This window comes from Artibeus jamaicensis, unplaced genomic scaffold (genome assembly GCF_021234435.1).
Source record: "Artibeus jamaicensis isolate MK-2021 breed Jamaican fruit bat unplaced genomic scaffold, CSHL_Jam_final contig_332, whole genome shotgun sequence".
NCBI lineage: Eukaryota > Metazoa > Chordata > Mammalia > Chiroptera > Phyllostomidae > Artibeus > Artibeus jamaicensis.
Genome location: NW_026521788.1, coordinates 24,901,539 through 24,916,264, shown reverse-complemented (window position 1 = coordinate 24,916,264; position 14,726 = coordinate 24,901,539). Strand labels below are relative to the sequence as shown.

General features: G+C 35.2%; 1 protein-coding gene across 4 annotated transcripts in view; it reads left to right on the top strand.

The window, feature by feature from the left end:
- PPP3CB (protein phosphatase 3 catalytic subunit beta) overlaps nt 1–14,726 on the top strand; it is a 54,955-nt gene that overhangs the window by 16,815 nt on the left and 23,414 nt on the right. For all 4 annotated transcript variants that reach the window (XM_037130533.2, XM_037130530.2, XM_037130532.2 and 1 more), the window contains exons 2-8: nt 5,076–5,276; nt 5,954–6,078; nt 8,649–8,760; nt 11,339–11,484; nt 11,761–11,900; nt 12,005–12,082; nt 12,188–12,282. In XM_037130533.2, coding sequence (XP_036986428.1) covers nt 5,076–5,276; nt 5,954–6,078; nt 8,649–8,760; nt 11,339–11,484; nt 11,761–11,900; nt 12,005–12,082; nt 12,188–12,282 — 897 coding nt within the window. The remainder of the gene's footprint in view (nt 1–5,075; nt 5,277–5,953; nt 6,079–8,648; nt 8,761–11,338; nt 11,485–11,760; nt 11,901–12,004; nt 12,083–12,187; nt 12,283–14,726) is intronic.

The following is a 14,726-nucleotide window of genomic DNA, read 5'->3' as shown; positions in this document are numbered from 1 at the left end:
GTGAAACATCAATGTGTGGTTGCCTCTTGTGCACCCCCTACTGGAGACATGGCCTGCAACCCAGGCTTGTGCCCTGACTGGGAATTGAACCAGTAACCCTTTGGTTCACAGGCCCGCTCTCAATCCACTGAGCTTACACCAGCCAGAGCCCATCTCTTTACTTTTAGTCTGTGTATATTTGATCTGAGATGGATCTCTTGGAGGCAGCATAGATATGGATCTTGTTTTCTTATCTATTCAGCCACCCTATGTGTTTTGATTGGAGCATTTTAGCCCTTTACATTTAAGATGATTATTGATAGATACAGATTTAGTGCCATTTTATTGTTAGACATTTTCCTTTGTTTATTTGTTTCTTCTTCTTCTTAAAGCAAGCCCTTTAACTTTGTTGCAGTACTGGTTTGTGGTTAACAAACTCCTTTAGCTTTTTCTTGTCTGTGAAGCTCCTTATTTCTCCTTTAATTTTAAATGATAACCTTGTTTGGTAAAGTAGCCTTGGTTGTAGGTCCTTGCTTTTCATTACTTTGAATATTTCACACCACTCCTTTCTGGCCTGAAATGTTTTTTTAAAATATATTTTATTGATTATGCCATTACAGTTGTCCTATTGCCCCCCTTTATTCCCCTCCACCCTGCACACCCCTCCCCCACCATTCCCCCCTTGCGTTTATGTCCATGTGTCACCAGTTCTTTAAATTCTATATTTCCCATACTATTCTTGCCCTCCCCCCTATTTTCTACCTATCGTCTATGCTCCTGATCTAGCTGTCCTCTTAGTTTGCTTTTGTTTTAGGTGTGGTTGTTAATAACTGTGAGTTTGCTGTCCTTTCACTGTTCATCTTTTTTATCTTCTTTTTCTTAGATAAGTCCCTTTAACATTTTATATAAGGGCTTGGTGATGATCAACTCCTTGAATTTGATCTTATCTGAGAAGCACTTTATCTGTCCTTCCATTCTAAATGAAAGCTTTGCTGGCTAGATCAATCTTGGTTGTAGGTCTTTGGATTTCATGACTGGACTACTTCTTTCCAGCCCCTTCTTGCCTGTAAAGTCTCTTTTGAGAAATCAGCTGACAATCTGATGGGAACTCCTTTGTAGGTGACTGCCTCCTTATCTCTTATGCTTCTAGGATTCTCTCCTTCATTTTAATCTTGGCTGATGTAATGATGATGTGCCTTGGTGTTTTCCTTCTTGGGTCCAACTTCTTTGGTACTCTCTGAGCTTCCTGGATTTCCTGGAAGTCTATTTCCTTTGCCAGATTGGGGAAGTTTTCCTTTATTATTTGTTCAAATAAATGTTCCACTTGTGGCTGTTCCTCTTTCCCTTCTGGTACCCCTATAATTTGGATGTTGGAATGTTTAAAGATGTACTGGAGGTTCCTAAGCTTCTCATTTTTTTTGAATTCTTGTTTCCTCATATTTTTCTGTTTGGTCATTTTTTTCTTCCTTCTGGTCCACCCCCTTGATTTGAGTCCCAGTTTCCTTCCCATCACTATTGGTCTCCTGTGCATTTCCCATTATTTCAATTAGTTTAGCCTTCCTTTGTTCCTCTAATTTGTGACTAACATCAACCAGTTCTGTGAGCATCCTGATCACCAGTGTTTTGAACTATGCATCTGATAGGTTAGCTACCTCTTGATCGCTTAGAATTATTGGCCCTGGGGCTTTGAGTTTTTCTTGAGCCATAATGTTTTGGTCTGTTCTCACCTGTTATGTATGAGGGGCAGAGTGTTAGGTGTTCACCAGGGCGGGGCAACCCAAGTTGCTAGGTTGTCATGCTGTATGTGGGGGCAGGGTCAGAGAGGGGCAGTGGCATTTGTTCTGCTCTCTCTCAGATATCTGTCCCCTCTGCCGCTTCCGACAAGTAAATTGGGCCCTTCTGGTGCTGGTTCCTGGGTGTGTGGGCTTGTGTACCCTCCAGGACCCTGTGGGTCTTTCCAATGAACTCTCCTGACACCTTGACCCCAAAAGTCTTTCCAGTTGGTGCTTTCAGGCTCTGATTCCTGTAGCTGGGCCCCTAGCCTGAGTGGTCCATCTCACTGCTCACTCCTTTGCCTGGTTTATCTGCACTTGAATATGTGACTGTGGTCAGCCAGCCACCCTGTGCCGTCACTGAGTCCACCCATTGCCAACCCATGCCTGGGATCCAACAACCACCACTTGCACTCATGCGTCAGTCAGGCAGATCTTTCCTGCTGAACCCCACTCTGCTGTTGACTCTGCCCCTCTTACCAGTCTGGCTGAATGTTTCGTTGTTGTCAGATTTCCTTACAGTTTAATTTTCTGTGTTTTGCCTGCATTTTTGTTGTTAAAACTTTGTTGTCTTTAAACCTGGTTGTGCAAGGAGGCAGTGTTTTCACCTATGCCTCCATCTTGGCCAGAAGTCTGGTCTGAAATATTTTTATTGATAAATCAGATAACTTTCTAATTGATGCTCCCTTGTAGATTACTACCTGGCTTTTCTTTTGTGGCTTTTAGGATTTTCTTCTTGTCTTTTATCATTTTAATTATGATGTGTCTCAGTGTAGACCTCTTTGGATACAACCTGTTTGGAGTCTCTGAGGTTCCTGGACTTGTGTGACATTTTTCTCCACCAGATTAGGGAAGTTTTTGGTCATTGTTTCTTCAAATAGGTTCTTGATCCCTTGCTCAGTCTCATCTCCTTCTGGTATTCCCATGATGCAGATGTTATTATGGTGCACATTGTCCAAAATGTTTCTTAAGCTCTCCTCATTTTTTAAATATCTTTTTTCTTTTTGCTGCTCTGCCTGGGTATTTTTTTTCTATGTTGTCTTCCAAATCACTGATGTGATCCTCTGCTTCATCTCACCTACTGTTTATTCTTTCCAGTATATTATTTATTTCAGATCTTACATTCTTTATTTCTGACCGGTCCTTTTTAATGGTTTCTGTATCTTTTTTTCTCATGCTGTTCAGTATTCTTCTAATCATTACTCTAAAATATCTGATAAATTGCTTGCCTCCATTTCATCTAGCTCTTGAGAATTCTCTTGTTCTTTCATTTGGGATCTGTTTCTTTGTCTTCCCATTTTGGCTGCTTCTTTGTATTCGTTCCTATGTATTAGGTAGATTTGCAAAGTCTCTGGTATAGGCCGTTGTTAGACACTGCTTTTGACTAGCCCTAGTCAGCCTGTTTGGAGCTTTCAGCAGTGTGCAACTCCCTCAGCTGGGCCTGTTTGTATGCAGAAGGAACAGGCTGCATATCAAGGCTGCCTTTTATTAGCACAGGGCCCTGGTGAGGGTCAGCTGAAATCTCATAGAGCTCCCAGAGATCTGCCTCAGTTGTTAAACTAATTGGTGTTATGGTCTCAAGCTGTAATCAGCAGCCTTGCTTCAACTCCAGAAGGCGGGCCTATTGCTTCCCCTCAGGCTTATGTACTTGGAGGGAATGCTCTGCCTGAGAAAGATGCCTCCTGCAGTGTGGGAAATAACTCAGCACAGGGATCCTGGTGGCTCTTCCTTCATTCTTTCCCCAGAACCACCAACCCCAGACTCTCCTCAGGCGTCTCTAGTGCACTCTGCCCTCCCTGTGCTGGAGCCCAAAGTAAGTGGCTGCAAATGAAATTTTGAGCATTAGCCCCTTAAGAGGCTCTCTGAGTCCCCAGCTGTCTCCCTGGCAGACAGAAACCATGCTGCTTTCACAGCTGGATATTATCTGGTTTCTCTGTGTCTGTTGCTATAGGCCGGGGTACCCGGCTTGGGGTTTAGACCCCACACTTCTCACAGGGAGCCCCCCAGCTGCTGAAATATCCCTCTGGAAATACAGCTGCCACTACGTGGCCTGGCCAGTCATTTTTCGCCTCCTCTGTATGCCCTACCAGTGAGATTGCGGTGAAGTGGTTTTTTACATCCGTCTGTGGTTATAAAGCTTCTCTACAGCTAGTGTTCAGTTGGTTATTTAGGATGATTTCTCTACAATTTAGTTTTAATTCCAGTTTGGTCCTGGAAGGAGGTTAGTGTAACTTCCACTTACTCCTCCACCATGTTGGATCTCTTCTCATATGCACTTTTAAAGGATTGAATTCTTTCTAATTTTTTCCTCTTGTAAGAGAATGTGCTTATTTGTACTTCCTTAGGTAATTGATATAATTCTAACCCAGCCCCCTGTTTTTAGTTACTTTAAGTTATAAGATGTAAAAAAGCAATTGTTTCTATACAATTCCAGTCTTCTATGTAATAATTGCTAATTACAATGATGACCCAGAAACATCAAGAAAATACTATATATTGTACTGTATGCCTGAATATAAAATGAGTTGTCTAAAAAACCTTTTATTTCAGAAAAGGGAACTGTCTTCGGTTTATGTCTTTATATAGACTCTTACTATAAATTTCTGTCTTTTCCTCTATTTTGAAAAACAAAGTACTGTTTGGTAAAGAGCCTAAAACAACTTCAGTGATTTTAAATGCATAAAGAGGTCATTTGTTGAATTCAGTAAAAAGGGAATCAAATAAATTTAACAGGCATGTGGTAATTTTTGCTAGGTATGTGACCTCAAATTGTGCTAACCCAGTCATGTATCCCTGACTGGGAATGGAACCAGTGCCCCTTTGGTTTGCAGGTCGGTGCTCAATCTACTGAACCACACCAGCGAGGGCCAGAAAACATTGTTTTCTATATTCTTATTACAAACATGGTGGATTGTCTTATATTTGGGCTATCTTTCTATGCAGGCTTATGTGGTATTGAGTTATATTAATTGTAAGGTGAAGAATGTATGATATATTGTGGTAGTTCTGCCAAAAAGATGTTTTGGCTTAAAGAAAAAAGCTTTAGTTATCCTGAAAGAACTTTTATTTTTATGGTACAATTCATTTCTCTAGTAATTCTCAACAAAGAAAATGTTATATACAGATTAACAAAAAGAACTATAATTTGAGTACCCATTTTTAAAAAAACTCTTTTTAAAAGTTAACACATCCATCCAATAAATGAAGATGAAACAAAAACCAGCTTATTTTTACTCTTATTTTCTTGATCCACTGATTAATTTTGTTAGCATATTATAATATAATATATAGTGATTTATTTTTTCTTAATTAAAACTATTGCAGCTGTCCCTTTCCCCCCAACACATCGCTTGACATCTGAAGAAGTATTTGATATGGATGGGATACCTAGGGTTGATGTTCTGAAGAACCACTTAGTAAAAGAAGGTCGGGTAGATGAAGAAATTGCACTTAGAATTATCAATGAGGGTGCTGCCATCCTTCGGAGAGAGAAAACCATGATAGAAGTAGAGGCTCCAATTACAGGTACATTTATTTATATTTTGGATATTATTTCTTTATTACATTATTATTTAGTTGCCTAGATATAAGGCTGTTTATTCTTTAATCATATCATATTTCCAATTAATATTACATGGACATTATCTTGAATTTTTTAATTAAAGTTTTTTTGTTTTTAGTAAATAAACATGATCCTAAATAACATGAGTGCTGAATCTAGTCTAATATGCTATCTTGATGGTTTCATTAGTTGTGTTGGCCATAATTCAGTTTGGTTCAACAAGTAATTACTTTGCTTTTAGTCATTAGAGGGAAATACCTAAATGTCATATTAGATACCAAAGATAGTTATTTAGAAGTCAATAGAAAGTACTGAGTTAGATTGGAGTGTTCACTGCCACCATTATAATTTTGTCATCCTAAGACACACATGCTTGGTTTTCCAAAGAGGAGCTCTATAAATTTAGATGAAAATTTTGTTACCGTCTACAAGTTTCATTACTTGTTACATTTTGTTTTCGATCTTGAGCATAGGAACACTTGGGTACACATCATCCCTATCGTGAGTCTTCATAGATGACTTCCTTCTCAGACATTTCTTGATAGAATTTATACTATATCTTATTTTAAAAAATTAGAATTTAAGTAAAATTTGTTATTTCAGATTTTTTCTTTCATATCTAATAATCTTCTTGTTTCAGTGTGTGGTGACATCCATGGCCAATTTTTTGATCTGATGAAACTTTTTGAAGTAGGAGGATCACCTGCTAATACACGATACCTTTTTCTTGGTGATTATGTGGACAGAGGTTATTTTAGTATAGAGGTAATAATCATATAATATCATTTGATTTGCTTTTAAGTGTTATCATAGATGATTTTCTTTAATTCCTAGTAAATAAGATCCTTAAAGTTCCTTAAAGTATTGGGTTCTTAATACCTCTGCATTTTCTGAAGTTTTCTGGTAAAGTTACTATTTATTCCTCTTCTGTTATTCAAACTATTCCATTAATTATCCTTGTATTACTCTGTTGATATAATTGCCATTTTTTCCCAGTGGAAATTACACGTAAACTGAGGGTAGACTTATTGCCCTATTATCTAGTGGCCCTAAGGAGTTAGTGCTGTTTATCTCTATTACCCCTAAAGATATTGGCCTGTGTGAAAAAGGATTAATTGAATTTTCTCTGATTAAATAAAGCACATTATAATACTTTTATTGCTTAAACCCTAGTGTTTCTATCCCTCTTTCTATAGCTGTTAAGACATTAGTATATCATGTGGAATCTTTGTGTATTCTGAAATGACTCATTTGTTTTTAAAAACTTAAAAGGCATTAAAATGACCTGTTGATTTTCACTTACTGGTTGATGGTGTTTTTTCTTCTTAGACTTTTTGAATTATATAAATAAAATCAAGTAAATATAGAACAATTTATATTTTCTAATACAATTTTTTAAAAATTTAAAAAATGTTATACAAGATTGTATATGTTACAAGCAGATAACATAATTTGATATTTGTGTATTTTTCTTAAATGAAAATGAGACCATTTTATGTTTTTCTGTAATTAGCTTTTTTTCTTACATCCTTATAATGAGATGTATTTCAGGTTAGTAAATATAAATTTACAACATTTTTAATATTTTTAATAACTGCATTGCATTCCATTGAATAAACAAACCACAATTGATTTATTTAATCAATTCCTGTGGTTAGGCACTTAAGGTGTTTGCAGTTTTTGTCATTTCAGATGATACTTCATTAAGCCATGTTATTTATGCATCTTTGCATACTTTCCCAATTATTTCTGTAGGACAGATTCCTAGAGGTAAAGTCACTAGGTAAAAGCTCTACCAATCGATATTTGTGTTGAGCATTTAATATGTTCCTGCATGTTCTAAGCACTTAACACACATTGATTAATCCTCACAACAACATTATTAGGTAAGTACTGTTATTTTATTCATTATAGAGATGAGGAATCTGAGTCTCTGAAAGGTTAAGTAAACTTGCCCAAGGTCATATTGTTAGTAATCAGTGCAGCCAGGCAGTCTGACTCTAAGACTAGGCTCTTAACCCACCTCTCCTGGTAAATATTGAAGGTTTACTTGGTGAATTTCCATGCTGGTTATTATTGTTTATATCCCCTTCTTCAGTGTTTTTGTCAACCTCCTTTGAAGTATGCTAGGACACCTAGTGGGGAAAAAAGTCCAGTGCTCTGTCCACTGAAATTCGCTTAGAAATTTCATTATCCCAAGTGTTTCCTTCCGTTCATAGTTTCATCATCAGGCTCCTCAACCTTCCCTCATGGCTTCAAAAAAAACAACAACCAGAAAATAGTTCTTAAAAAAAAGACTGGGGACTTTGACAAAAGCAATAAACAATTTTAGAAAGCTTAATTGGTAACTAAACATGTTGTCGGGTATGTCCCTTATATTAGGCTGTGTTGTAGCTGACTCCTTCATATGTTTTACTGTTATAAAAGGAAAATAGCAAAGAATCAAAATAAAGGCAAGTAGTTCATTAGTAAGTATTTTAATAACTATTTTCCTTGTTTAATTACTTTTTTCCTCTGAATAAAATGAAGGTGTGAGTAGTTATACATTTTAATATACCTTAACTTGTTAAATATAAAGTTTGTATTTTTTTTGTATATGATTATATGAACCAAGCTTATTTCCCTATGAAATGGTCCTTACTTTTTTTTAACCAATTAAGTAAAATGTGACTCTGTAACTTATCTTAAATCTATTTAGAGAAAAACATCTTTTGTTTATTACAAAATAAACATAAAACATAGCTATTTCCTTCATTAGGCAGCATGGCCTAATGCTTGGGATCAAAATATCAGAATTCTATCTCCATTTTGTGCAAGTTTTATGATTTTGGACAAGTTACTTAAATTCTTTGCTTTAGTTTCCTCATTTGTAAAAGAGAGATAATATTATATACTTCGTAGGGCTGGAGGAATAAATGAGAGGGATTAATTTTATTGTGCTCGACATATTGTAATTATTTAATATATGTTAGCTGCTGTAATTTCTTACATTATTATTTATTGATGTACCTAAGGAGGATACCAATCTGCTAATTGTTTTTACAGCAAGTAGTCTGTAAATCTAAAGTAGTTAAGTAGATCATTTGACTCATTCATTCAACAAATATTTATTGTTCTTATACTGTTTGCTAGTTACTTTTCTAGTGGAGAATAAGAAGGGAATAAGATGACAAAGTCCTTATTTTATGAGCTATTTTAGTTAATGACAAAGGAAAAAATAATAATGAGTAATAGGGATTGTAAGGTAATAGGGTTAGAGGGAAAGGAGCAAAGATCAAGCAACTAAGTCAAACAAAAATATAAGACAAATTCACTGGAAACATTTTCTTTTGCAGTGTGTTTTATATTTGTGGGTCCTGAAGATTCTGTACCCAAGCACATTATTTCTTCTGAGAGGCAATCACGAATGCAGACACCTTACGGAATATTTTACCTTTAAACAGGAATGTGAGTACTGCCATCAGAATAGTTTCACTTCCTCAGTATTCTTTTAGAGGAACATGGGTAGTAAGAGTCTGAAGATTTTACAGTGTAACATGTAAGAACAGATTTTATTTACAAACATGTAAAGAATTGAGGAGGATTGTCAAGAATTCTCTAGTGTTTCATTGCATTTTAAAGAACAGTTTGTTTTAAATTTTTTTAATGTTTATTGATTTGAGAGAGAAAGAAAAAAACATCTGTGTGAGGAAGAGACATCACTTGGTTGCTTCCCATGTGCACCCCAACTGGGGATCAAAACTGCAACCTAGGTATTAGCCCTGACTGGGAATCGAACCCCTAGCTTTTTGGTGTACAGGACAGTGCTCCAATCAACTGAGCCACACTGGCCAGAACCTTAAGAACAGTTTGAGTTTTACATATAGTTACTTATATATAGTAATGTTAACAAGAAGGATAAAAACGGGGAAAAAAATCCGTTATCTCACTGGAGATTTTTGTACCCCAAAATTGAGGCATTCCCATGAAGGTCTTTTTTTAATACTCACCCAAGGATATGTTTATTGATTCTGGAGCTAGGAGGGAGAAACATTGATGTGAAAGAGAAACATCAATTCATTGCCTCCTGTACATGCCCCAAGCAGGGATCAAACCCACAACCCTTTGGTACACGGATGATGCTCCAACCAACTGAGCCACCCGGCAAGGGCCCATGAAAATTCTTAACAAAATTATTCATTCTCTTATCAGTGCTGTTTGAAATGTGCTATTAATGAATTGAAATTCTTAGTTTATAAGTTGTCTCCATTTCTCTCTTAAATTATTATAGCAATGATAATCAAATAGCTATAAACAACCACGTGATATAGAGCAGTGTTTGGCTGTTTTTCACACCTCATTGCTGTGTGCTTGTTAAGTTAATAATTGAGTGTTAGAGTTAAGTGTTAAAAATAGGTAATTTCAGAATTACTGAGACTCAAAACATGATTCAGTGAGGATTATATTAGTAGAGACTTCCAGTAAAAGTAGATATATATAGTGATGGGTAATTGTGGACATGGCAAACTCACATAACTTCAAAAATCAGGCAGGTAACCTAACCGAATGTAAGATGAACCTGGAAAGTGCATGCTTGGCCTAAAAGCAATCAAATTAAAATTTTTATTAAACCACAGTGCTGGAAAACAGGTCTGTTAGCAGACTGTCAGTTTAGAACCTCTGGTTGCTGGATGTAGAGATACTCATATTTGAATTTTATATTAAAGAGGAAAATAGGAACTAAGGGTTCCCCCGCCCCGTAGATAATTAACAAACCACCCACCAAAATCCTAACAAAAACAAAATATCCAGGAATTAAAGGTATAAAGGAATAAAGGAATATATATGGTATCTCCTTAAAAGTAAATGGGAAGTTTGATTTGGTGGAGTTTCTATGTTGTATTGGCTCCTGGCATCACTGCCCATTTTAAGCATGCATTGTAGGATTGAGGAATCCCTCTGCTTCTCCAGTGTATGAATAATATTTTTTAATTGGATAGACCTTGAGTTTTACTATGATGATATAGAAGTAGCCTTGCTTGTATCAATAAAGTAGTCACTGACTCTTAGAATAAAATGAAGTATTAAAATATTTTAACTTTATAGTTTTAATTTTGCCTTACTTTGAAGAATTTAGCTGTTTTCAAATTTTTAAAAATATGTTTATTGATTTTAGAGAGAGAGAGAAACATCGATGTGAGAGAGAAATGTCCATCAGCTGCCTCCTATATATGCCCTAGCCAGGTTTCAAACCCACAATTGAGGTATGTTCTCTGATCAGGAATTGAATCCTCAATCTTTTGGTGTACCAGATGATGTTCTAACCAACTGAGCCACACTAGCCAGGGCAGGGTTGAGCTGTTTTTAAAGATATGACTTATTTTTAATAGTATCTTATGACTATCTGCTACATACTTAAAATAAATTTAAAAGAACAAATATTTTGTCTTCATAGGACCAATAAAAGCCCTGGCTGGGTGGTTCAAGTTGATTGGAGCATTGTCCCATACACCAAAATGTTGTGAGTTCCATCCTTGGTCAGGGCACATAACTACCTAGGTTAAGGGTTCCATCCCTGATCAGGGCGTGTATGGGAAGCAACCAGTCGATGTTTCTCATTTTCTCTCTCTCTCTCCCCACCCTTCCCTCTCTTCCTCCTTTCCCCTTCCCCCTCTCTCTAAAATCAATAAACATATCTTCACATTAGGATTTTAAAAAAGACCAGTAACATTGCTTATCTTTGATGATTTTTCTAGAGCAAGATGCTAGCCTCTTTAAATTGTTTACAGTAAAGTTCATTCTTTATGGTGTTTAATTCTGAAATATGACAAGTGCGTAGAGCTGCCCATCACCATAGTCATGATACAGAACGGTGTTATCATTTTCTAAATTCCTCTTGCTGCCTTCTTATAGTCACCCCTCACCCACTCTCAACTTCTGGCTACCACTGGCTATTTTCTGTGTCTGTAGTTTTCTTGCCTTTGTTTTAATAGTCAAATAAGATCAAGTAATAATGTAATTTTCAATTTAATTTTTCTTTTTCTAGGTAAAATTAAATATTCAGAAAGAGTCTATGAAGCTTGTATGGAAGCTTTTGATAGCTTGCCTCTTGCTGCACTTTTAAACCAGCAGTTTCTTTGTGTTCATGGTGGACTTTCACCAGAAATCCACACACTTGATGATATTAGGAGAGTAAGTACATATTTTAGTTTCATTGTTGATTTCTGTATATAGTATTTTGATGAGTAGAGAGTAGAGGTTCCAGACTACTCTCCACTGCCAAATTAAGTATGGTAAAAATTAATATACTGATATTTTAAGGAAATGTCTTCTAACCACTCAAAACATTGTAGTATGTAATTTGTTATACTTCAGTGTAGTATTGAAAATTTATATCACTTTTCTATGTCCATTCGGTTGTCACTCTCGGACAAGTTATTTTTGTTGTTTCTTTTCTTTCTTTCACAGTTAGATAGATTCAAAGAGCCACCTGCATTTGGACCAATGTGTGACTTGTTATGGTCCGATCCTTCTGAAGATTTTGGAAATGAAAAATCACAGGAACATTTTAGTCACAATACAGTTCGAGGATGTTCTTATTTTTATAAGTAAGGAAAACAATCCAAGATTAATCATATTTTAGTTGCTAAAATAGAATATGCTTCATATGGAAAACCATTACTTTACTTAATTCACTCTTTTCCCCCCACAGCTACCCAGCAGTGTGTGAATTTTTGCAAAACAATAATTTGTTATCGATTATTAGAGCTCATGAAGCTCAAGATGCAGGGTAAGAATTCTGTTTCCCTGACCCAAATTAACACCTTATGTACAAATCAAACTTAGTAACAATGATTGATGCTTTACGATGCATATTAAGCTATTTGTTTTGCAGCTATAGAATGTACAGAAAAAGTCAAACTACAGGGTTCCCTTCATTAATAACAATTTTTTCGGCACCTAATTACTTAGATGTCTACAATAATAAAGGTAAGATGTTGTTGATAAAAAATTGTTGAACAACTTAGCATTTTAATTGACTTAATTTTGAAATTATAATAGAAAAGGGGCATTGTATGAATCTATAACTATGGAAACCTCCTTATAAAAAAATCTAAGATGTAAGGGAGGGGAGAGAACAAGAAATAAAAATCCAAAATGTAAAACTTAAGTGATATGTAATCATTCTACAACTTGTCACAAAAGCTGTCTTGTAAAAGTCAAGCAAAACCAAACATGATTTTTTCCAACTCCTCTTTCTTAACTCTTTCCTCTTATAAGCAAGAGACTGTTTTCTTGTTTACGTGAAACTGTTGCCGCTGCTTTGACCATTTATGTGTTTATACTGTACAGTTGTTTCTTGTTTTATGTTCACTGATCTAGGTTCTCTTTCCCTTTCTCATTTCCTTTTACCTGTACAGTCTTATCACTGCCTCATAAAGATTTGTAGTTGAGCTGCCTTTGATTAATTTACTCTGACCTCCTTTCATGGATACATGCTTCTCTTTCCTTTCTTTTTACTGTTCTTCCTTCCTCTTTTCTTGTTTCTTTTTTTCTTTACCTTCTGTTCCATTGGTTTCCATTCCCTGTCCCACCCTCCAAATTTGATCTATGTATAATAGTAATTGGGTTTAATTTAACTTCGAACATAGCTTATTGACAGATGATATCAAAAGATTTTAATCGAGTTGTGTGCCAAGGTCATTGAAGGTGAGCTTGGGTATATTTATATAGTTCACATTTTTAGGAGAGGATATTAAGAAGTCAGTTCCTATTCTGTCTCGATGTGTCTGGAATTCATTTGACTGTCATAGTTTGAAGGGTCAGACTGGAGTGAATGTGCCAGGAAAAAAGAACAGACTTTAGAGAGATAATGAGGTCATTGTTAAATATAGGTCTTGGTGTAAATTCAAGAGAGGAAGAGTAAAGTTCTTTGGATGATTGGAGATGATGGTTAAAAGATTAAAACATTTGCCACAGGTCAAACAGTACCATGCTATATAATAACTTTGATACAGAATATGCTGCAAGAACTTAATACTATATTAAGTACCAAAACAGCCAAACTGTTGATGTTAACTGAGTTGCTAATCATTAGAAGCTAGAATTAATGCAGCCTTTAATGGTTATGCCAGTGCTAAAATATTTAAAATTATATTTTGGTTTATAAACTTAAAAACTGATGAAATGTACCTTCATTTTTTAGGAGAAACATATCTTAAGTTTTGTTCATTCTCAAGAACAAAATCAAGTCCTACCTTTAACTTTCTGCTAGTGTTCTCATTTCTCAAGTGTGACTTCCCCTTGTCAGTATTAACAAAGCTAGTGTTCAGTGCTCAGTTGACTGCTGCCTTACTTGTATCAATTTTCTTAATACTAAGAAAAGAAACTCAAACCATTGAATTTATCTTGTCAAAATCAAATGTCTCTTGGTAGTTCTGAGTCTGTTTATAGTGTTAGTGATTCAAGTGCTTATGTGGTATGATATGTTTATAATGTTTCATCCTATATGTAAGACAATTTTCTAGATTCTTTTTTTAATGCTGAAAGCTTAGTATCAAGCCTTTAATTTCTGACACTAAATTTAAAATACTTTTATTTCATGGGAATTTCATAAGAGAAACAAACAGTATTACTTGTGATTCTGTATTAGCCAGAACCTCAAATCTTGGAATTTAACATTTGTATTTTGATACTTTTTATTAAAATGAAAAAAATATAGCCACATAATTATTATAATATCTGCAGAGCATTTTATACTTTTATGTACTATCAGGTGAAATATATTCTCTGATCTTAAAACAAACTTCTGAAGTAGGCAGGGTGGACATATTAGTCCTTTTTATAAATGAGAAACAGATTAGGTAAATAATTTACTAAGCATTTCAAAGCTAGTGTGTACCATAGCTTAGATTAGAATCTAGCCCATCTAACCCAGTGTTCCTCAAAATAATATAATCAGTGACTGAAACTTACGTCAATTAATTTAAGATATTAGTTATATCAGCATATTGAAACATTAAGAAAATACCTAGAATTGAGACGAGTATGTTATCTTTTGGCTTATTTGGCTCTTATATTCTCTCTTTTTTTTTTTTGGTATTTTAATGGATTTTTGTCCTAAATGAAGTAAAATATTTCTTTATACTATTTCACTTGATTCCCAATATTAAGTGAAATAAATGTATTCATACATTTATAAATGTTTCACACTGGGGTTTTTTGTTTTGTTTTGTTTTTCTTTATTACCAGTCAGCTATCCTTTTCAGGTTGCCTGCAGCTAAAAAGACTCTTAAATTTCTCTACCTTATATGAACTTTTAAGCCTAGAAAATTGTTCATTGCCATTCTGTGTTTCCTCTAAAAATGGAGTTTTCACAATTTTGGATTTAGTAAAAGTGTATATGTATCATTGGATTATAAAGTAAAACAAAC